The 23,112-nt window shown below is 45.0% G+C and overlaps 1 protein-coding gene across 1 annotated transcript in view; it reads left to right on the plus strand.

Annotated features, from left to right (window-relative positions):
- LOC142311352 (lysosomal alpha-glucosidase-like) overlaps window positions 1-23,112 on the plus strand; it is a 153,709-nt gene that overhangs the window by 97,872 nt on the left and 32,725 nt on the right. The window contains exons 10-14 of the mRNA XM_075349698.1: window positions 6,771-6,884; window positions 18,992-19,076; window positions 19,668-19,785; window positions 22,313-22,446; window positions 22,596-22,747. Coding sequence (XP_075205813.1) covers window positions 6,771-6,884; window positions 18,992-19,076; window positions 19,668-19,785; window positions 22,313-22,446; window positions 22,596-22,747 — 603 coding nt within the window. The remainder of the gene's footprint in view (window positions 1-6,770; window positions 6,885-18,991; window positions 19,077-19,667; window positions 19,786-22,312; window positions 22,447-22,595; window positions 22,748-23,112) is intronic.

A 23,112-nucleotide genomic window follows, 5' to 3' on the forward strand; every position in this document is an offset into this window, starting at 1 on the left:
TTTATAACCTGCATTTTGTGTTTACTTGTGTTATCTTTGTCTAATATTTAATTGTCACTGATCTCAAACATTTAAGTGTGACAAACATGGAAAAGAATAAGAAATAAGAAAGGAGGCAAACAGTTTAATACACGAATGTATGTAACTATGTAATCGCTGCAAGCGAGATACATTTAGGATTTATAATCACATTCCTCCTTTTCATAGCATTGTTCGATAATTTCCATTTACATTACAGAATTTTCGAAAGATGAACAAGACTTTTTTCGCTCACATACACAATTAATAGTCATTTCAAGACACATCATTCAGTCACTTAGCAATATGCAAGCATAAGAAAGCACTGTTAAAAAATAAGATAGTGCACCAAATTAGTGATGAGCGAGTACTAAAAAGCTCGGGTGCTCGAGGCTCGGGCCGAGCATCCCAAGATACTCGTGTACTCGGCCCGACCACCGAGCCCAATGTTATCCTATGGGAGACCCGAGTATTTTTATGAAATGACCCCCCCGGCAGCACGTAGAAACCCTAAAAATGTCACAAAAGTCTCAGAAGAGTGCTCAAATGACATTGCAACAGCATGGGGAAGACCCCTTGAAGCATTTATCACTCAAAAGTCACAGCTGTGAACAATTTTGTCCGCGTTTTACGCCATTTTTACGGACTCACCAGAAAATCTTCAAAAATGACACCAAAATGAATTTTCATGGCGGAAATGTTAAGGGCACATACCCAATAGTGAGATAGAGCTGGTGTATGTTACTTTTGGAGATTACATGAAAGATTTTACGTGAAAACATTGTGTGGCACTCCGATGTCCCTGAGAAGAGACGTACATGAAGGCCTCTTGAGTCTAATGTGCCCATTTTGAGGAAGTGAGTCTTTGTAGTATTTTCCTTTGCCAGGGCAGTCCAAAATTGTGAGGTTCACCAATGCCTCTGCATACAGACATGCATGAGGGCCTGTAAACCTGAAGTGCCCATTGTAAGGAAGTGGGTCTATTGTAGTATAGCCCTTAGGCAGGGCAGCCAAAAATTGGGGGGCTCCACGTTGTCCATGGATAGAGACGTGCATGATGGCCTGTAAACCTGAAGTGCCCATTGTAAGGAAGTGGGTCTATTGTAGTATAGCCCTTAGGCAGGGCGGCCAAAAATTGGGAGGCTCCACATTGTCCCTGGATAGAGACCTGTTAGGTTCTTAGTGCGTCCGTGCTTGCATTTAAAAATCGCACGTGTGTGCCTGTTGGTGGCAGCGTTCAGGTGCACTTGTGTGCGTTTTGCACAAACTTGGATATAACACACAAGTCTAGTGAATACACATCAGCACAGCATTGCAAAATGCGCAAGGGCGTTGGCAACGAACTAGGAAGTAGACGTGATGGTGGTGCAGGCAGAGACCGAGGTCGTGTGCAAGCTCTAATTTCGCCACAAGAAAGGGCCACATCTACTCGCTCGCACATCCTGTCCCAAATTCTTGGGGACCGCAGCAGTACACCGCTCTTGAACCAAGACCAGTGTCAACAGGTTGTTAGTTGGATAGCGGATAATGCTTCCAGTCAGATTGGCACCACCACAAACACTCTGTCTTCCACACGGTCAAGTGTCAGTAGCCGTGATACTGCACCGCACATTTCAGAACCTGATCCTCCTTCCTACCACAAGGCCGAGTACACGTCCACGGACACTCAGAACAGCTGTTCACGTTTCCATTCACACATTCTGGCCTCTCGCCAGCTCCTGTTGAAGTGGGTCATGACGAGATTGTATGTACAGATGCCCAAATATTTGAGCAGCCACGTTCTCACGAAGTTGGCAATGTGTCTCAACAAGGGGTGGACGATGATGAGACACAATTGTCAGGAAGTCAGGAGGAGGAGCAGGGTGCGGAAGAGGAAGACGACGTGGTGGATGATCCAGTAACTGACCCAACCTGGCAGGAGGATATGCAGAGCGAGGACAGCAGTGCACAGGGGGAGGGAGGTGTAGCATCCCAACAGGCATTAAGAAGCAGGGTGGTGGCCCTAGGCAGAAGTCAGGCAACCGTTCCCCGGAACAACAACACGACACAAGGTGCCTGTACAAATGTTAGGTCTTCCCGAGTCTGGCAGTTTTTTAAGTTGGCTCCAGATGATTCTAAAAAGGCCATTTGCAACACCTGCTGTGCCAGCATCAGCAGGGGTACCAAAACTAGCAGCCTGACCACCACCAGCATGATCAGGCACATGTCAGCCAAGCACCCGACTTTGTGGGATGTACAACACAGTCGAGGAGCAGTGCTTGCTGATGTCACTGCTGCGTCTTCGCTTGTTGTGAATGCGAGCCAATCCCCTGTCCATGCTGCCTGCGAACAAGCCTCCTCCGGCCCTGCACCTGCAGTTGCCCACGCAGAAATAACACCATCATCAAGCACGTCCTTGTCCCAGCGCAGCGTTCAGTTATCCATTCAGCAAACCTTTGAACGCAGGCGCAAATACACTGCCAACGGCCCACATGCCACACTTCTAAATGTTAACATTTCGCGACTGCTTGCGCTGGAAATGTTGCCTTTTAGACTGGTGGAGACAGAAGCATTCCGCAACCTGATGGCGGCAGCTGTCCCACGTTACTCGGTCCCCAGCCGCCACTATTTCTCCCGGTGTGCCGTCCCCGCATTGCATAACCACGTGTCACAAAACATCACACGTGCCCTGAACAATGCTGTTTCAGCCAAAGTCCACCTAACCACAGACACGTGGACAAGTGCTTGTGGGCAAGGCCGCTACATCTCGTTGACGGCACACTGGGTTAATATTGTGGAAGCTGGGACCCAGTCTGAACAAGGGACGGAACACGTCCTTCCCACACCAAGGTTTGCAGGCCCTACCTCAGTCAGGGTTTCACCTACACTCTACAGCTCCGGAATGTCATGCTCCTCAGCCTCCTCCTCCTGCGCATCCTCATCCACTTTACCCTCCACACCAGTCCCAAGCTGGAAGCACTGCAGCACTGCCTCGGCGAAGTGGCAACAGGCTGTGCTGAAGCTAATCTGCATAGGTGACAAACCCCACAATGCAGAAGAGGTGTGGACAGCTCTGAAACAGCAGGCAGATCACTCGCTCACACCTCTCAACCTAAAGCCAGGAAAGGTCGTGTGTGACAATGGCCGGAACCTGGTGGCGGCTTTGAGGCGAGGCCAGCTTACACATGTTCCATGCGTGGCCCATGTGCTCAACCTCGTGGTTCAGCGGTTTCTAAAGTCATACCCAGAGCTGTCTGATCTGCTGGTAAAAGTTCGCCACCTGTCTGCACATTTTCGAAAGTCACCTACTGCTTCAGCCGGCCTTGCCGGCTTTCAGCGCCATTTGCATCTTCCGGCTCACAGACTGGTGTGTGATGTCCCCACGCGTTGGAATTCAACTCTGCACATGTTGGTCAGGATATGTGAGCAGAAGAGGGCAGTTGTTGAGTACCTGCATCAGCTAAGCCGTCGGGAAATGGGTCAAACTCCACACATAACACCTGAGGAGTGGAGATGGATGTCCGACCTATGTACCATCCGCCAAAACTTTGAGGACTCCACCAAGATGGTGAGCGGCGATGACGACATTATTAGCGTCACCATACCGCTTCTCTGCCTTCTAAAATGGTCTCTGCTCAAAAACAAACATGATGCATTGCAGGCGGAGCGCGATGAGTTGGAGCAAGAAACAGTAGTGGGTGTGGGTGATAACACACAGCCCAGCTTCGTCTCATCACAACGTGCAGTGGAGGACAATGACGAGGATGAAGACATGGAGCAACTCTCCGGCCATATTGAGGATATGACATGCAGTCATATCCTCGGTTCAGCGTGGCTGGCCAGAGGACAGGGTAGATGATGAGGAGGAGGAGGAGGAGGAGGAGGACAGCATGTTCAGTCATCGTGTTGGTCAGGATACTGACGTGATGGCTGTTAAGAGTCTGGCGCACATGGCTGACTTTATGGTAAGCTGCCTGTCTCGTGACCCTTGCGTTAAGAACATCTTGGCCGACAATCATTACTGGTTGGTAACACTGTTAGACCCACGCTAAAAGGAGAACTTTATGTCTCTTATTCCCGAGGCGCAGAGGTCAGGCAAAATGCAGCAGTTCCAGAAGGCCATAGTCACGGAAGTAGGCAAAGCATTCCCCTCACAAAACGCTAGCGGCATAGGTCAGGAATCAGTGGACAACCAAGGCGTACAGCCGAGAGGGGCACAAGTCCAATCCGCCAGAGGTAGGGGAACAGTCTTTAAGATGTGGGACAGTTTTCTCAGCCCCTCACATACCACAGCCCCTGAGGTGCGGGGTAGTGCCACAAGAAATTCTAAGTTTGCCCAGATGCTCAAGGAGTACCTTGCAGATCGAACAACTGTACTCCGACATTCCTCTGTGCCTTACAATTATTGGGTATCCAAGCTGGACACGTGGCATGAATTGGCTCTCTATGCCTTGGAAGTCCTGGCCTGCCCTGCCGCTAGCATTTTGTCAGAGCATGTTTTTAGTGCTGCAGGTGGAATCATTACAGATAAACGCACCCGCCTGTCAACTGAAACTGCTGACAGGCTGACTCTGATCAAGATGAACAAGGGTTGGATTGGGCCAGACTTCACCAGCAAATGACAGCGGAATTTAAAGTTTGCATTGGGAATTTGCCATGTACCTCCACTCACCCATGGGTACACACTTCTGGACTTTGGCTAATCGCTGGACTGCTCCTCCTTCTCCTCATGCGCCACCATGATGACCGTTACAATAGTTAGGCCGTTGTTTCAGGTATAACCCCAGTGGTAAATTGTTTCGCCCATTCTTTCAGAATGGGCATTACAACGACGGGAGACCCGCTCCTTTGCAATAGGAACAATGTTTTGAGGCCCTCATGCATGTCTCTATCCAGGGACAATGTGGAGCGTCCACATTTTTGGCTGCCCTGCCTAAGGGCTATACTAAAATAGACCCACTTCCTTACAATGGGCACTTCAGGTTTACAGGCCATCATGCACGTCTCTATCCAGGGACAATGTGGAGCCTGACGCTGCCACCGACTGCCACACACGTGCGGTTTTAAATGCAAGCATGGACGGAATAAGAACCTAACAGGTTTTTAGGAGCGACAATTACTAAGAAGTTTGACACTATCAGACACTGCTGACTGACGTGTATTATTCACTAGACTTGTGCGTTATATACTAGTTTGTGCAAAACGCACACAAGTGCACCTGTACACTGCCACCGACAGCCACACACGTGCGGTTTTTAAATGCAAGCACGGACGCAATAAGAACCTAACAGGTTTTTAGGAGCGACAATTACTGAGAAGTTTGACACTATCAGACACTGCTGACGTGTATTATTCACTAGACTTGTGCGTTATATACTAGTTTGTGCAAAACGCACACAAGTGTACCTGTACGCTGCCACCAACAGGCACACACGTGCGGTTTTTAAATGCACGCACGGACGCACTAAGAACCTAACAGCTTTTTAGGAGTGACAATTACTGAGAAGTTTGACACTATCAGACACTGCTGACTTGTATTATTCACTAGACTTGTACGTTATATACTAGTTTGTGCAAAACGCACACAAGTGCACCTGTACACTGCCACCGACAGCCAACATGTGCGGTTTTTAAATGCAAGCACAGACGCAATAAGAACCTAACAGGTTTTTAGGAGCGACAATTACTGAGAAGTTTGACACTATCAGACACTGCTGACTGACGTGTATTATTCACTAGACTTGTGCGTTATATACTAGTTTGTGCAAAACGCACACAAGTGCACCTGTACGCTGCCACCGACAGGCACACACGTGCGGTTTTTAAATGCAAGCACGGACGCACTAAGAACCTAACAGCTTTTTAGGAGCGACAATTACTGAGAAGTCTGACACTATCAGGACTGTTTTAGACTGTGCACACCAGCCCCAGATATGATGAAGGCTGGTATACGGTCACCACTAGGAATGGCTATATACCCTGCCTGCCTGTATACAGCTACAATAGTCCTGAGAAGGACTCTTCTGGTCACTAGCCTGTATTCCGACCTGGCTATACCCTGCCTGCCCTGCCTGTATACAGCAACAATAGTCCTGAGAAGGACTCTGCTCCTGTACTCCAACCTGGCTATACTCTGCCTGCCTATATACAACTACAATAGTCCTGAGAAGGACTTCTGGTCACACTGTTTGCAGCCCTGCTACGGAAATAACTATAAAGGGCCGCAAACCTTTCCCTGAAGCAGCAACACTCTCCCTGCACTGACTGTCTGGATGGCTGTGTGCAGAGCACAGCGCGCCCGCCGGTATAAAGGCTCGGTCACGCTGTGCAGGCCGGCCAATCACTGCAATTCCACAACTAACAGGGCTGTGGCATTGCAGTGGTCTGCCAGCCAATCCCTGCATGAGGGCTGGCTCTCAAAAGAGCGCCAACATGCAGGGATGAAGACCACGAGTACAGCACGAGTATCGCGAGATTACTCGGTCCCCGCCGAGTAGCCCGAGTACAGTGATACTCGTGCGAGTACCGAGTAGTGACAAGCATACTCGCTCATCACTACACCAAATATGTTCATAGTTACATAGGTTAAAAGAAGACCTCAGTCCATCAAAATCAGCCTTTCTCCACCAACTATACATTTTGTCACTAAATTATTACCCACAGTGTAATGTACTGGGGAAGAATAGGAATGTGAGCAATATATGTATCACGTCTTTTCTTTACCGCTGAAATAAGAACACCCCCTTTTAATTTAGTTCATGTGTTCTATATAGGTTTGGCCTGGCCTTACAGTGTTTGTTGATTTCACAAACCCAGAAGCACATAAATGGTGGTATGAAATGCTGAAGGATTTTCACGATAAAGTGCCTTTTGACGGCATGTGGATTGTAAGTAGAAATTATTTCCTTGTACTTCTTTTTAGTATTAAACATTAATTCTAGCTCTACTTAAAAGGGATCTGCCACTAGATTTCATGATACAGACAGATACACTTTTTTTAAAGATCTTTTTATGAAAGTTTTCCTTTCTCATATTAAAATGAGCATTTTCAGCTCAGCTCACTTTTATTTCAGTATTTAACAGCTATTCTCACATGGATTTTCATGGTAGATATACAGTCCCTGACCGAAGTTCTGTCTCTTATCCATGTTATGTAAATAAAAGCTTATAACCTGACTTTAAATTCATCCATTGGTTTCATAAATTACTCTTTTGAAAGCTGAAACCCTCCCAAATTTGGTTTAGGTTATAAAAATAAAGTTGTTTCAAAGCTGAAATATTGATCATTTAATGAACACAGAAAGGTCGCCTTGTCATATATTGCACCCAATCCTAGTTTACATCCTCACCTGTGCTCACTAAATGATCGGTTAATTAGTGGGTGTGTATAAAAAGAAACCCAGCACAACAGACCTTCACCTGAACTGCAACTTGACCTCTGACAACATACCAAAAATCCACCCTGCGACCAAAGCCTTGATTATCAAGAGGCTGAAGGCCAGATCCACTGCAGAGGTGGCTGGCACCTTTAATGTGTCTCAGCGTCAAGTGCAAAGAATTAAAAAAAGATTTGAAGAGACTGGAGATGTTTTTGACAAGCCCAGGTCTGGCAGACTCTGCAAGACAACTGCTCAGGAGGAACGTTTGTTGGTTAGAAAATCCAAAGCCAGCCCCTCTTCTACTGCAGCAGAGCTCCAAAAGGCCTGGTCACCTCAAGTCCCTGTGTCAATTAGAACAGTTTGTAGAATTCTGTCTCGAAATGGCCTCCATGGTCGCATCAGTGCCCAGAAGCCAGCACTAAACAAAAGGCAATGAAAAAAACGTGTGGCATTTGCCACGTCCCACAGCCTGCTAAACAGATGGACACTGGAAAAGTGGCAGAAGGTGGATTTCTCTGATGAATCTTCAGTTGAATTACACCATGGCCGCCGCAAATACTGCAGGAGACCTACTGGAGCCCGTATGTTTCCAGAAAACAGTTACGTTTGGTGGTGAAAAGATCATGGTCTGGAGTTACATTCAGTATGGGAGAGCGAAACATTTGCAAGGTGGAAGGCAATATCAATAGCCTAAAATATAATATATATATATAATATAATAGCCTAAAACAAGAAGTATTAACTACCTCTTACATTCCCAATCATAAAAGTGGTCAAATTCTGCAGCAAGATGGTGCTCCATTTCATCCATCCATCTCTACAACAAAGTTCCTCCTGGCAAAGAAGATCAAGGTACTCAAGGACTGGCCAGCCCAGTCACTAGACATGAACATCATTGAGCATGTTTGGGGTAGGATGAAAGAGGAAGCTTGGAAGACAAAACCAAAGAATCTAGATGAATTCTGGAAGGCATGTAAGACTGTATTCTTTGCTATTCCTGATGACTTCATCAATAAATTATATGAATCATTTTTGAACCGCATGGATGCAGTCCTTCAAGCTCATGGAAGTCACACAAAATATTAAATATGACTCTAATAGCACCACAACTTCATTCACCAATGTTAGGCAACATAGCTTTGTATTGGAAGTTAATTATTTGTTTGAATTTCACATTACTTTCTGTGGGTGACAAGACTTTTGTCTTGCCAAAATCTGATCTTTCTGTGTTCATTAAATGATCAATATTTCAGCTTTGCAGCAACTTTATTTTCATAACCTAAACCAAATTTGGGAGGGTTTCAGATTTCAAAAGAGTAATTTATGAAACCAATGGTTGAATTTAAAGTCAGGTTATGCGCTTTTATTTACATAACATGGATAAGCGACAGAACTTCTATCAGGGACTAAATATATATATATATATATATATATATATATATATATATATATATATATATATATATATATATATATATCTAATAATGCTTATGTCTGCTAACCTGTGTGGCTATCTGGTGATATAGCTCACATGATGGACAGAGAAAGTGTGTGATAACCCTCCATGTCATTTATAATGTTTAAGAATCTATAACTATAGATTATTGTCCTTCCACACAGCACCCTATATTTAGTATGATTGCCTCACAGCCACCTATATACAGTATGTTAGTCTCTACAGCATCCCATACAAAGTAATATGGCCTCATATCTCCCTATATAAAGTACGATAATCCCCATATGTTATGCTTCTGGGTGTGGATCCACTGTGCCACATCACTGGCTCACCCTGGAGAGGCGTAACTAAGCAACTACATCGTGTTCACTTGAGCCGCTGATGATGAGGATAGGCTTGTGCTGGAAGGTAGCTGCAAAGTGCTATTCCAGGAGATATTTCGGCAATGTGGCAGCTGACACCAGAAATCGAACATGCAGGAACAGACTCAGGTACAGGTAGGACTGCTGGAACAGATTGGACAGCTAATGCAGACTGGATGGCTGGTGCAGATAGGTACAACAGGTACTGTCATGTACAGCAGGTACGGCAAGTACAGCATGTATAGAACACAAGTATGTGTTAGCAGGCGCAGGTAATGGACATATGATACAGGGAATGGGAACAGAACCAGATAACTAGGAAGAGTGTCTCAAGCAGTAAGACCACATTGCTCAGGCACCTCCCATTTGGGAAAGATACCTTAAGTACCTAGTACCTCTCAGCCATAGCCTGAGAGGAACTTCTGGGATTGGGCATGCTGGCCTTTTAAGAGCAAGATGGTGAGTACATGCCCTAAGTACACTCCTGGGAGACTTGTGCTGTGTGCGCAAGTCCGGGTGCTGGCAGAAGGGACAAGAACAGATGCCACCGCAGAGCAGCCGAGAGTCTGAGTTCGCTGGAGTCCCTACCGGGAGAAGGAAGCAGAACACTGCAGAGGCAGCGGCACGAGCCTTACACCATAGCTCCCTAATCCTTTACTCACCAAATTCTGGCTCCACATCTGTTTGAACCTCCGTTTTCTTTTCTGGCTTGTATATCAGAGGCCTAGTGCACAAGTAATCGGGCAGTGTGATGATGCCTAAAGTCCCCTACATGATGCTGGACTCCATAAGGCAGTAGGCTCGAAGCAGCTTGCAGTCTGCTGAAGTAAGTGGCAGATCAGGAAGCCAGTGGCTCTCTACCTTATTGCAGCTGTTAACAGTATCGGTGTTCTGAGGATGCTGATATTGTTAATAGTTTTACAGGCCAATGAGGCCCATGGCCAGGTTGGCTCATTTCACATTGGCCAAATTTGACCATTTTCCAAATTCTGCATCTACATTACTCATTTTTGGTCAGATGCATGGCAAAAATTGCTTCATCTGCAATACCTAGCAGTGGGCAATAAAATGCTGATGGTGCAGTGCTGTTCAGATCCACAACTAGAGATCAGTACAGCTGATTGGTGTAAGTGCCTTGTGTTGATACTGGCCTTCTGTATAGTCTGCTGCACTTTTCTATCAAGTTGAATGAAAGGTGTTTGCCAGTAGAGTTGAGCGATGTTCGAGGTTCGCCAATTTCATAATCAAGTGATTTTGGGGGGTGCTCGAGATCGAACTCGAGCTTTTTGCTAAAAGTTCGACAGTTCGAGTTACATTCGAGAACGGTTCGATCACCAAAAGCGTGTCTTTTTACAGCTACAGTGTTCAGGGAGCCATGGCTGGCAGCCTGCGGTAAGCTGGTAGCCAAGGTAAATATCGGGTATCCAAGCAAAGCGCTTTGCTTAGTAACCCGATATTTACCCTGGCTACGTGTGCAGGGAGCTGACACTTCCCCGCTCGGCTCCGCCCCCTCCTGCACTCGGCATGTACACACACACTCTCACACTCACACTCACACTCACCTGTCCCCAGCCATGCAGTCCCCGACACTGACGTCACATGGCACCGCTCGGCTCCACCCACCTCGCACTTCGCCATCCGCACACATGGCCCCGCTCGGCTCCACCCACCTCACACTCCGCTGCCCGCACACATTACCCCTCTCGGCTCCACCCACCTCGCACTCCGCTGCCCGCACACATGGCCCCACTCGGCTCCACCCACCTCGCACTCCGCCGCCCGCATACATGGCCCACTCGGCTCCACCCCCCCTGCACTCCGCCGTCCACATACATTCTCGGCGGCCGGATATTGTGAATGATCAGCTGATCGCTCTCATTAGCCGGCCGCCGGGAGATCATCTGTTCGTTCTCAAAAGCCGTCCGGCTAATGAAAGCGATCAGCTGATCGTTCTCTCTTTTACAACGGAGTCCGACAATGAATTCTGTTCTTGTCATCCGTTGTACAATGCATCAGTCACAAGCGTCAAGCAACGCATGTGACTGATGCAAAACAACGGAAATGTGAAGCTAGCCTTACCTGCGGTGATGAAGTCCTGCCCTCCCGACATCAGCACTGTCACTGTCCTCCATGGCCGCCGCTTGTCACATCTCCTCTCGCTGCCGACCCGAGACTGTTACTAGCGGTGACGTCACAGGCTCCCGCGACACTTGGTTTGTGAAGGCGGCGGTCATTGAACTCAGTGACAGCTCTGCTGTCAGGAGTGCAGCGAACATCGCAGGTAATGTACCTCGCTATCATCCTGACAGCAGCACTTGTCATGCCCTGCAGTGACCTGGGCTGACCTATTGATGTTAGCTCAGGTCATTGCATTGCTCTCCCAGCCAATATGGAACATTCTGTTCTTCATTGACTGGGACATTGACTATGGTAAGGATCATCATGGGAACCCCTTGGATTACACCAGACTTGGATTTGTTTTTCTTTCTAATAAATTGGTGAAAGAGGGAATGTGTTGGGGAGTGTTTTTTCAAATAAAAATGTGTTTGTCGTCTATTTTTTATTATTACTGACTGGGTTGGTGATGTCGGCTATCTGATAGATGCCTGACATCACGAACCACAGGGCTTGATGCCAGGTGACATTACACATCTGCTATTAACCCCATATATTACCCCGTTTCCCACCGCACCAGGGCAACGGGATTGGCTGGAGTGAAGCACGAGGATTGGCGCATCTAATGGATGCGCCACTTCTGGGGCGGCTGCGGCCTGCTATTTTTAGGCTGGGGAGAGTCCAATAACCATGGACCTCCCTAGTCTGAGAATATCAGACCCCAGCTGTCCGCTTTACCTTGGCTGGTGATCCAATTTTGGGGGGACCCCCACGTGTTTTTTTTTTTTAATTATTTATTTAATTTTAAATAACAGCGTGGGGTGCCCTCAGTTTTGGATTACCAGCCAAGGTGAAGCTGCCAGCTGTGGTCTGCAGGCTGCAGTCGTCTGCTTTACCGTAGCTGGCTATCAAAAATAGGGGGAACCCCACGTCATTTTTTTTTAAAGTTTATTTATTTTTTTGGCTAAATACAAGGCTAAGCACCCCTTAGTGCCACATGAAATGCACCAAAGGGCACAAAATCACAAAATGTAGGAGAGTGGAACATTATGTGTCTTTCTGCCATTATAATGACAGAAAAGACTGATATAAAGTGTACAAGCACAGGAAAATCACCAGAGCGCTCTACGCTGTGAAAAGCAGTAGAAAATGGCACTGGAATGAACATGTGACCGCCTCATGCAGGTTGAAGCTATGGATCCTGGGTAAATTTATGTATTTTCCCTCCTTCAGTTTTTTTGCAGTACGCAAAAAAACGGAAGGCACACGGATGACAAATGGATGACATATAGACCGTATACGGAACGGAAACGGATGCCACACGGATGCACCCGTGAAAAAAACGGACCGTTTTTTACGGACCGCAAAAACGGATTGGACGTGTGAATGTAGCCTTATTCTGATCTGCCGTTTATAAACAGCAGGCAGAAATAAGTGAATAGCGCCCCCCAGCTTCAGAAAATCTCCGGGGTTTCAGAGGGTAGCTGAGACCCTGGAGATCATGATTCAGGCCGTTTTTTCCGGTCCCCGCTCACGTGATCACCGTATACCAATGATCACGTTACAGTAAATGACAGCGCTGGTAATAAAATATTTATCTCCCATCTGGCATGAACAAACATATCAGATGGGAGATAAATCTCCTCCCCGGTCCCCTCCGGTCCCCCGCTGTCGCCAAAGTGCCCCCCCCCGACCACCTCCCGGAAATCCAAGATGGCCGTGCGCACAGCAGTGCGCCGGCCGCATTCACCCTACTCCTCTGATTTCTGTCGCATGTGCCATGACACATGCGACAGAAAACTCCTCCCCAGGCCCTGCTAGGTCACCCCCTATAACTCCACCGGTGTTCCCCGGTGTCCCACGGTACCTGTGCAGCGTTGATCCCCCGTGGTCCCCTCCTTCACAATAGACGCTGCCGCATGCACAGAGCGGCTGTCAGCTCAGCTTCCTGTGTTCAGATACAGTGAGTGGCGGTAACCATGCATCTGTAAGCTACTGCAATGCCCTGCTCATGAGGTAAGGAACATAGTTGATTAGGAGAGCTATACTACATTTACAAATAGAGGTATTTGATTTTATAGTTGCACTGCTGAACGACTACCAAACATGAGAGTCCGTTATATGCCACAAGAAAACACATCTAAATAGCGAGCTCTGTTGTTTAGTATTCATTCAGCTGGATAACTGGACTTAAAGGGGTATTCCATTTCCAAAATCCTATCCCCAATATATAGTAGGTGGAATAGCAATAATATCAGCAAATACCAATATTTGGAAATGTAGAATAGTTCTTACCTCATGAGCAGGGCATTGCAGCTTTGGTAGCAACAGTTACCACATGGACTCTGCTGCTGTGGACCCAGGGAGAGTGGGTGCAGATTCATTGCACCCACACTCTTCACATGGAGGGTCTGCACTCCTAGAAAATGGGGGATACGTTTCTTGAGCATGTCCCCCCATATTCTAGATGGTCCAGAGTCGTCGTGGGACCCCCTTATTTTTTTTTCCTTACAATAAATTGGTGAAAGAGGGAATGTTTTGGGGAGTGTTTTTTCATACTTTTTTTTGTCTTTTTTTTTTGTTAGTACTGACAGTTTGTGATGTCGGGTATCTGATAGACGCCATGACATCACAAACTGCTGTGCTTGATGTCAGTTGACCTTACAGCTAGTATCAACCCAATTTATTACCCCGTTTGCCACTGTACCAGGGCACAGGATGAGCTGGGGTGAAGCACCAGGATTGGCGCATCTAGTGGATGCACCAATTTTGGGGGGCCTGTGGCCTGCTATTTTCAGGCTGTGAAGGGCCAATAACTATGGACCTTCCCACCCTGAGCATACCAGACCACAGCTGTCCGCCTTACCTTGGCTGGTGATCCAATTTGGGGGGGACCCTACTTTTTTTTGTAATTATTAATATTTATAAAATAATTATAAAAAAAAGCCTTGGGGTGACCTCCACATTGGATCACCAACCACGGTAAAGCTGCCAGCTGTGGTTTTCAGACTACAGCCGTCTCCTTTACCCTAGCTGGCTATCAAAAATGGGGGGACCCAACGTCATTTTTTTTTTAACTATTTTTTTAAATAAAAAAAATTAATGGGCTTCTCTGTATTTTGATTGCCAGCCAAGGTAACGCCAGGCAGATGGCGGTGGCAACCCATAGCTGTCTGCTTTATCTGCGCTGAGAATCAAAAATACCGTGGAGCGCTACGTCATTTTTTTTTAATGATTTATTTTTACAGCACTGTGATGTCAGGCAATCAAAATACAGGGAAGCCCATTTTTTTTTTAGTTATTTAAATAAATAATTAAAAAAAATATATATATGGGCTCCCGCTGCATTTTTTGTATTTCTAGCTAAGGGTAATCCAAGCAGCTACTGTCTGCTAACCCCCACTGCTTGGTGTTACCTTCACTGGCAATGGAAAATCCAGGGAAGCATTTTTAATTTTTTTTTGCCAAAAAACTACAAAAAAAATGATGTGAGCTTCGCCATATTTTTGTATGATAGCCAGGTACAGCAGGCAGGTACGGCTGCCCCCAACCCCCAGCTGCCTATGTGTACCCGGCTGGGAACTAAAAATATAGGGAAGCCCTTTTTTTAATTATTTCATGAATTTCATGAAATAATTAAAAAAAAAAAACGGCGTAGGCTTCGCCCCATTTTTGTGTCCAGGCAGGTACAACTAGGCAGCTGAGGATTAGAATCCACAGCACAGGTTAGCCTAAGCTTTCAGCCATCATCTGGTGCTGTATCCAACTCTTCCAGCTGCCCTGGGGATCGTGGCTTGCTGGGTAACAATGATTTAATGGTAGCTTTGTTTTACTAGCTAGTATTAAGTCAGAGATTCTTAATGTCAGTCAGACAAGTTTCACCCGACCATTAAGAATCTCCAATAAAGGGTTAAAAAAAATACACCACACAGAGAAAAAATACTTTAATAGAAATAAATACACAGACACACTTAGAGACTCTATGTTTATTAATCCCTCTGATCCCGCCATGATCCTGGTCTTCTGTCTTCTTTCTCCTTCAACCCATGCAGCTCTGCTACATCAGACAGTGCAGCATGGGAGGAAGACGCTGCTCCCCCGTGCAGTCTTTTCACTCCATGAGTGATCAGAGGCTGCTGGCTGTAAGCGGTGACGTCACCGCTGACAGACGGGTTACCATTGCAACGGTGCTCTGATCACATGATTCCCGATGCCGCTATTTACCGGCTGTGATAGCTAGTCCCTGCATGTGGCTGACTCTGTAAAGAGCGTCCACATGCAGGAACGGGGAGTCGACCATGTACCAGAGCATTTCGCCGGTACACGGACATGCTCAAACGAGCACCGCGTACCGGAGAGATGCACTGACAGGACCTAGCATGATGTCATAGCCATGTGACCAGTATGTAGCCAATGACATAATAGACACGTGACTGGTCACATGCTATTTTGACGTCACGATAGGTCCTATCATCAGTGCTGGTTACCGGGAAGACGCAGCAATTATCGGAAGGAAAAGCGTCGGGAGACAGAGTGCAGGACGTGTCGCGGGGACCTGTAAGTGTAATGTTTATTAACTGTCTGTGTACATGTATAATGTGTTTTTATGTGTTTCTGATTGCCTCCCATTGTTTTCAATGGGGTTCGAGAGGTTCGTCGAACGGCTCGCCGAACCGAACTTGAGCGCGGTCTCCGTTCGACGAACCGAACCAAACTCGAGCCTCTAGAGGCTCGCTCATCTCTATTTGCGAGCACATTCCACCCTGACAAAGGCCCAAGTAATACTAGTCTGGTAAATGCATTTGGACAGACAGGTTTTGGCATTCAAGCCAAACATATGCCTTAAAAGCAATACGTACAGTGCTTTGTTGAAATGTGTAATTGGACAGACACCTACATGTGCAGCTGATGTCCATCTCATTGTATTATCTCAGCTACAGGCCTCTCAATAATGGTTCATTTGTGCCTTTATAAGAACTTGTCATCTCTTCTTACATGTCAGTTTAATTCTGTGATATATTAATTCTGGAGCATCTGTTCTTATATCTCTATGTTGTGCCACTCGACTGTTATTCCTTGTAGAAATCTATGGCCAACTGGCTGGCATGTGTCCCTACTAAACCTACAAAACAAATACAGCTGCACGCAAAAATGATAACAATGAATAAATAAACTCTGGTATTGCATTACTGCTATAGGAATATATGAAAAAAAAAAAAAAAAAGTTATTTAGCTTATGTATTAGCCAATGCATGTGAGTCTGGTAACCAGCGGCAAGGTATAGCTCTATATACTGGGAACCAATGCCTCTATCTGGGTTAAAAACTTACATATCTGGGCAGAAAGGCTCCAGGTACACAGCCTGGTTACCGGGCAGAGTGCTCAATCAGAAAGAAATGCACTACAAATATATCAAAAATACTGACCTGCACATCAAAGAGGTGTGAACAGGTGCTAGCTGAAAACACAAAATAACTACAAATCACATACAGCTGCACGCTAAAATGCTAACAATGAATAAGGGAACTATGGTATTGCATTAATGCTATAGGAATATTTGAAAAAAAGAGATATTTATCTTATGTATTGGCCATTGTATAGGAACCCGGTGACCAGTGGCAAGGTAATCACTCTATATCAGAAACCTAACTCAAATGCTTCAATCTGGGTTCCCAGGATATAAAGATATACCTTGCCGCTGGTTACTGGGCTCACATGAATTGGCCATTACATAAGCTAAATATCTATTTTTTTCATATATTCCTATAGCATTAATGCAATACTATAATTCCCTTATTCCTTGTTAGTATTTTAGTGTGCAGCTGTATGTGTTCTGTAGTTATAATGTGTTTTCAGCTACCACCTGTTCACACCTAGAAAACCAGACACTGACTACAAGGCCAATTTTAGACCAAAGTAAGACTGGGCAAAATAAAAGGTTCTTTCTAACAGTGAAATTTATTACCTATTCTTTGAGCTTTTCTGTAAAATTACAGTATGAAATTCAAGCAATATAACTGAACTTTCTAAGTTTAGTCATAAATGTATCCAAATTCAAACCTATTTTCAACATGTTATATTTTGTTTTAACTAGTATAGACAAGAAGTAATGTTTATGCCAAAAGTTCGATTTTCTTTGCTAAATCTTTCATAACAATTTAACATTGTCTCCAAGTAAAACTGAAACAAATATACTTACCCTACCTGCTATTTTAGGCACAATATCTATAATTACATTTAATAACGAGGGTGGCTCAGGCTTTTCACATATAATTATATGTGAAATTATAATTAGTATTTATTGATCTATAGGGATGAGGGAACATGTTTACTTGATAACAATTGACACCTTCTTTGCCTTTATCCTTTCAGAATATATTCAAACCCCCTTCATTTTTTCTAGGTTTAGTTATATTACAGTTTTATCCTAAAAGTGGCATTTTTCTATTGATCAATACACAATAGTCCCAAAATGACAAACATAGCCCGAGATGATTCAGGTTTAGGAAGTTTTTAATTAATTTATTTAAAAAAAGCTGAAATATCCCACATACATATGTTTTCCAATTTTTTATTCTAAGTTCACATGACCAGTAATCATCCATTAGAACAGATCCAGCAGCAATCCCTTGGTAATGGCAAACTGTTAATGGATCCATAGAAATAGAAATCCAATTTTAAAACATAAAACAAATCCAACCGAAATCATTTATTTAAAAACGGAAAAAAAATTGTGTCTGCACAACTTTTTTTGCCAACGGATTGTTGCTGGATCCATTCTAACGGATGATTACTGGACATGTGAACTTAGCCTAACAATGGAGTCCATAAAAAACGGATCAGTTAATGGATTGCTATTTGTCTACCATATCTTCCAAGTGAGAGCTGCAACTGGCCACTCACTTCCTGTTGATAAATCATGTCTCCGATGGTGGGAGAGAGAAGCCGGCAGTGATTGGGCACGGGGCTCATGTAACATCACAACCATACATGACCCCCGGGAACGTGAGCGCTGGAATGACGTTGGTACGGGAGGTGACTATTTTATGTTAATGGGTCCAAACATGGGGAATGAGAAGGGGTTGTCTGAGTAGTGACAACCACTTTCTGAACCACCTCTACTGTAGCTTGCTATCATTCAAGTCAATGCCCATTGTACTGAGAGACAAACCGAAAACATTCATCCTCACACATAAACATTTTTGTGCTATTGTCCTTTTTGTATAAATAGTAGGGTTCTGCTTTGGTGCCAAATCTAAAAGATGCCTCTTGACGGTACTAATCTTGCCAAACATGTAGATACGAGGTAGCTCTTCTGGAGACCTATTCTGCATTTCCTCACCTATTGTACCATCACCCATTCCCTGTAGACTGTGAGCCCTCGCGGGCAGGGTCCTCTCTCCTCCTATACTAGTCTGTTTTGTACTGTTAATGATTGTTGTACGTATACCCTCTTTCACTTGTAAAGCGCCATGGAATAAATGGTGCTATAATAATTAATAATAATATAATAATAATACCTTTCCTGGTGAGCATTACCCAAAAGAGACCATACCAACTGGGTATCAACAAGGATAATGACTACCTTCCCAGGTCAAAATGTATTAACTGTTGAAAAACCACTAAAGATATTTATTTTCTACTCACAGGATCCAAAGTCTTAATACATTTGTTTGTCACAGGATATGAATGAACCTGCTAACAATGTACATGGTTCTGTGGATAACTGTCCAAACGACAGATTTGAAAATCCTCCATATGTCCCAAGTAAGCTTTACACTTTAAGGTTCATGAATTCATTAATTTCAATATATACTGCAGGACTAGGACTAGTGGAATAATTTCCTGAGATTTTCCTATTATAATGAGATTTTATTATTACATTTCTACTCATTTTTAGCTTATAGTCTGTCAAACAAAATGCCCTTTAAAGGGATCCAACCAGCAGGATTTTCATATATAAAGTAAAGCCAGTGCGATACTGATGCAAGGATGATGACTCTAAGCATACCTTTGCATACCAGTCTAGTATCTACCAAGGCCAGGGAGACAGACAGGGGTGGGAATAGATAGCAAAACCCGATCCACATATTCCCACCTGTGTTGCACCTCTCAGTTACATAGCAGTGCATTTAAATGCACATATTTCTGAAATAAAGCTGAAGATTGCATGCTGAGATGTACACTGCTCCTTGCAGTGATATTAGTGAATAATGATGCTGTTAGACCCCATACCTTCCAACATGTGACACATACACTTATCTCTAATTGTTTAGACCAATGAAATAGGTGTGAGATATAGTTGGAAATACTTTTTAAGTATGTTACACTAATTTTCTCTATCCACTGTACTTACAGGGGTAGTAGGAGGAGTCCTACGGGATACTACAATCTGTGCTTCCAGTAACCAATATCTCTCATCACACTACAACCTTCATAATATGTATGGGTTTCATGAAGCCATAGCATCTCATAAGTAAGTAAAGAGATACAGTTTGGAAAGAAGAGCCACTAGATAATAGGAACTAAATTCTTGGCAAAACCAATAGCATTCAATATACATGTTTATATAGATAATAAAATGCATATTGGGTTATACTTACCAACTTTTCTAGAAACTTGATAAGCTACAGCAAAAAGAGGAGATCTTCGTGTAGAGTTGGCATACTGTTGAGCGAAACCTTCTTGATATATAAAGCTTCCAGAAGATTTCCTCCAATCAGGATGTATGAAAAAGTATGGAGGAGTATAGAGATGGCTAAAAAAAGGTGATTGTAACCACAGTAGGTTTGGTAGGGTCTCCTGATGATGAGGATCCACTAAGCAGCAGGTACGGTCGTAAACAAAGGCTGAGGGTGATTTCACAGCAGCAAAGACCATGACAACAGGCTATGCTGGACGGCAGGTAAGCTGGCAGAGCAGGACATACTGAAGTCTACAGTGCCTAGAGTGTGGACAACCACTGGAAAGGAAGTGAAGGGTTAAATGGTAGGTCTAAACCAGTATGTAGATGAAAGTAGTGTAGCACCCAGGGATATGGGGTACTCTGTTCCGGGTAGTGTCTCTATTGGGAGTGTCACGGTGGTGGCCGTTCCTGATTCCGTGCCCTGGGCCCTTTTAGTAATGGGGGATATTTACAGGAGATTTGTGAATAAAGTTATTTGTGACGCCACTTGCAGTGGTGCGGTGAAGTGTAGGGAGCCACCGCTGCAGGTTTTGCTGGGGCTGTTCGAATGTGCAGCTCTGATGACTTGGGCCCTCCATAAGTAGGGTACTACCCCAGCAGGTGTATGGTGCAGTGGACATCGGAAGAAGGAGTCCATACAGGTATTCAGTGCAACTGGTTTAGTCGTCACTTTTCGGGTGTTAACTGGTTGCCCGAGGCCGGCTGGTTTCGCCTCCAGGTCCCCTTCGTCCCAATGCCAGTCTGGCTCTCTGGTACCTTCTCCCCCTGCACCTATCTCTGGTAAGTGGGTCCCCGTGGTATGGAATACTGGGGGTCCCCGGTTTGTGGTTTGTCCACCTCTGTCCGCCTGATGGTAGCATGAACCCTGTGGGGATGGAGTTTCTGGTCTTGTCCCCGGCTCTCTCTTTGCTACTGAGTCTTCGGATTCTTTAGGGTCAGCAAGGTCCTTGATGGCCCCTTTGCTATGCAGGTGTTAACAGGTCAGACTGAAGCACTTTCCTGATCTAGGGTCCTGTACCCCGTTGGTGCGTAGTTCCAGGAGTACTCCACCAGCAACCACTTCTCCTGGGTACCAGATCACCTTCAACCTGAGTCAGGGAGTCACTTCACTTCCACCTTTACAGTCACTGCTGCTCTGGCCACTGTCACTGCAGTTCTTCTTCTGACTACTGACGTCCTGTGTTCCCGACTACTCTCCACATTCTGCCCTTCCCACCTGGTCAACTAGTGCACTGGAGTGGCTCCACCTCTAGGCGGCCATCCATGGCCCCACCCTAGCTGGGTACCATTGTATGGGGGGATTGTTGGGGAAAACTGGGATTACCTGGGTTTTTGGTATTACCGGCACTGGGGTTCTGGGTACCTAAGGGGGTAGGCCATGCATCCTGGTGGGGATGCAGAACCTTGTAGGACCCTGAGGTGTTCAGGGGCGCTACAGTAGCTTGTTCAAATATTGAAGTGATTTTTTTTTTACAGTTTTTTTTTTTAATGATGCATTGAACTTAAAGGGAACCTGTCACCGGATGCTCATAATACTTATCTAACGGTCGGTGTAGAGCAGACTGGTCTGATGGGAGTCTCCTTTTTCCGGGTCCTGCGCCTCCTCATTCGGCCATCTTTGTCCTCCTTTCGAAGCTAGTGTGGATGACACGTTCTACGTCATCTACATTAGCTAACAGTGAGGTCCTGCGCAGGCGCACTTTCATTTGCCCTTCTCGGGGCGTTATTTCCCTTGACTGGCCTGCCCTCTTAGCATATTAGCACCCCCCTGTGAGTGTGCTAACATGTGTGCTAACATGCTATTCAATGCCCATTGCCCAGTGTAATCAGGGGTGACGGGCGTGCTTGTGTCCATTGTCACCACCTCAAAACGCCGGGTTTATAGTCAGTACGAATGATCAGATGGCCCAGCACTTCCCGTCATGCACACTATGAAGCCGGGTGTATGCGTCTCAGCTTCAAGGAGGTCTAGTGCGCATAACCCGGGAGTGCCGAGACTTCTGATTATACGCACTGACCCTAAACCTGGCGTTCTGAAGCTGTGATATCAAGGTATCACTTTATTCAACTTTCTATGACCTACATGCCATATAGATGGCTTAGGAGGGTTGATAACATTGACAGATACCTGCCAATGAATTTGGCTCATGTCATTCCTGCACGGTCTTCATTAAAAATGCCATATGAAACGCCAGTCTTAATTAATTGAGTCTCAGCAAGTTAATGTCTAAACTGTGAACTACAGGAGAACGCTGCAGATGTGCAGCAATATCTACATATGTTTAATTAATTGAGATCTTTTAATCTATTTTGGCAGTGCTTTGATAAAGATTAGAGGAAAACGTCCGTTTGTGATTTCTCGATCCACATTTGCCAGTCATGGTCGATATGCTGGTCATTGGACAGGAGATGTTGAGAGCACCTGGGAACAGTTGTATTACTCTATACCTGGTAGGATGTTTTTAATATTATTCCTGATGTTCCTTTAAAGGGGTCATCTAGGCATTCATTCCTTCTTGAATTGACATTGGACGTAAAGAGACCCAGTTGCATGCTGTAATAAATCTAATGTGGTTTTTTTTCCACCCCTTCCTTTACAGCTATACTACTGTTTAATATGTATGGGGTTCCTTTAGTTGGAACTGATCTCTGTGGATTTGTGGGAGACGTAACAGAAGAGCTTTGTGTGAGATGGAGTCAGGTCGGAGCTTTTTATCCATTTATGAGGAACCACAACACAATGGATGCAGTGGTAAGAAACTGAGTTCACATTCAGTACTACTGTGCAAAAGTTTTAGGGGGATTTTGAAAGAATACTACAAAGTAAGAATGCTTTCAAAAATAGAATTAGTTCTTACCGGTAATTCAGTTTCTAGGAAACCCTCCACGACCGCACCACAGGAGTTAACTCCACTCCCTAATTGGAACAGAAAACACAAAGATGTTAAAAAAAACACTCCCCACCTCCCCTCTCCAGTGTTTTTTTTCCAAGTAACTACACCGGTATGAATGGTTCAAACTTTAAAATCAGTAAAAAAACATTACATTTTTGCAACAGGTTGGGAGGGAATATCTGTGCTATCGTGGAGGGTTTCCTAGAAAGTGAATTACCGGTAA

Source organism: Anomaloglossus baeobatrachus, chromosome 5 (assembly GCF_048569485.1).
Source record: "Anomaloglossus baeobatrachus isolate aAnoBae1 chromosome 5, aAnoBae1.hap1, whole genome shotgun sequence".
NCBI classification, from domain to species: Eukaryota; Metazoa; Chordata; class Amphibia; order Anura; family Aromobatidae; genus Anomaloglossus; species Anomaloglossus baeobatrachus.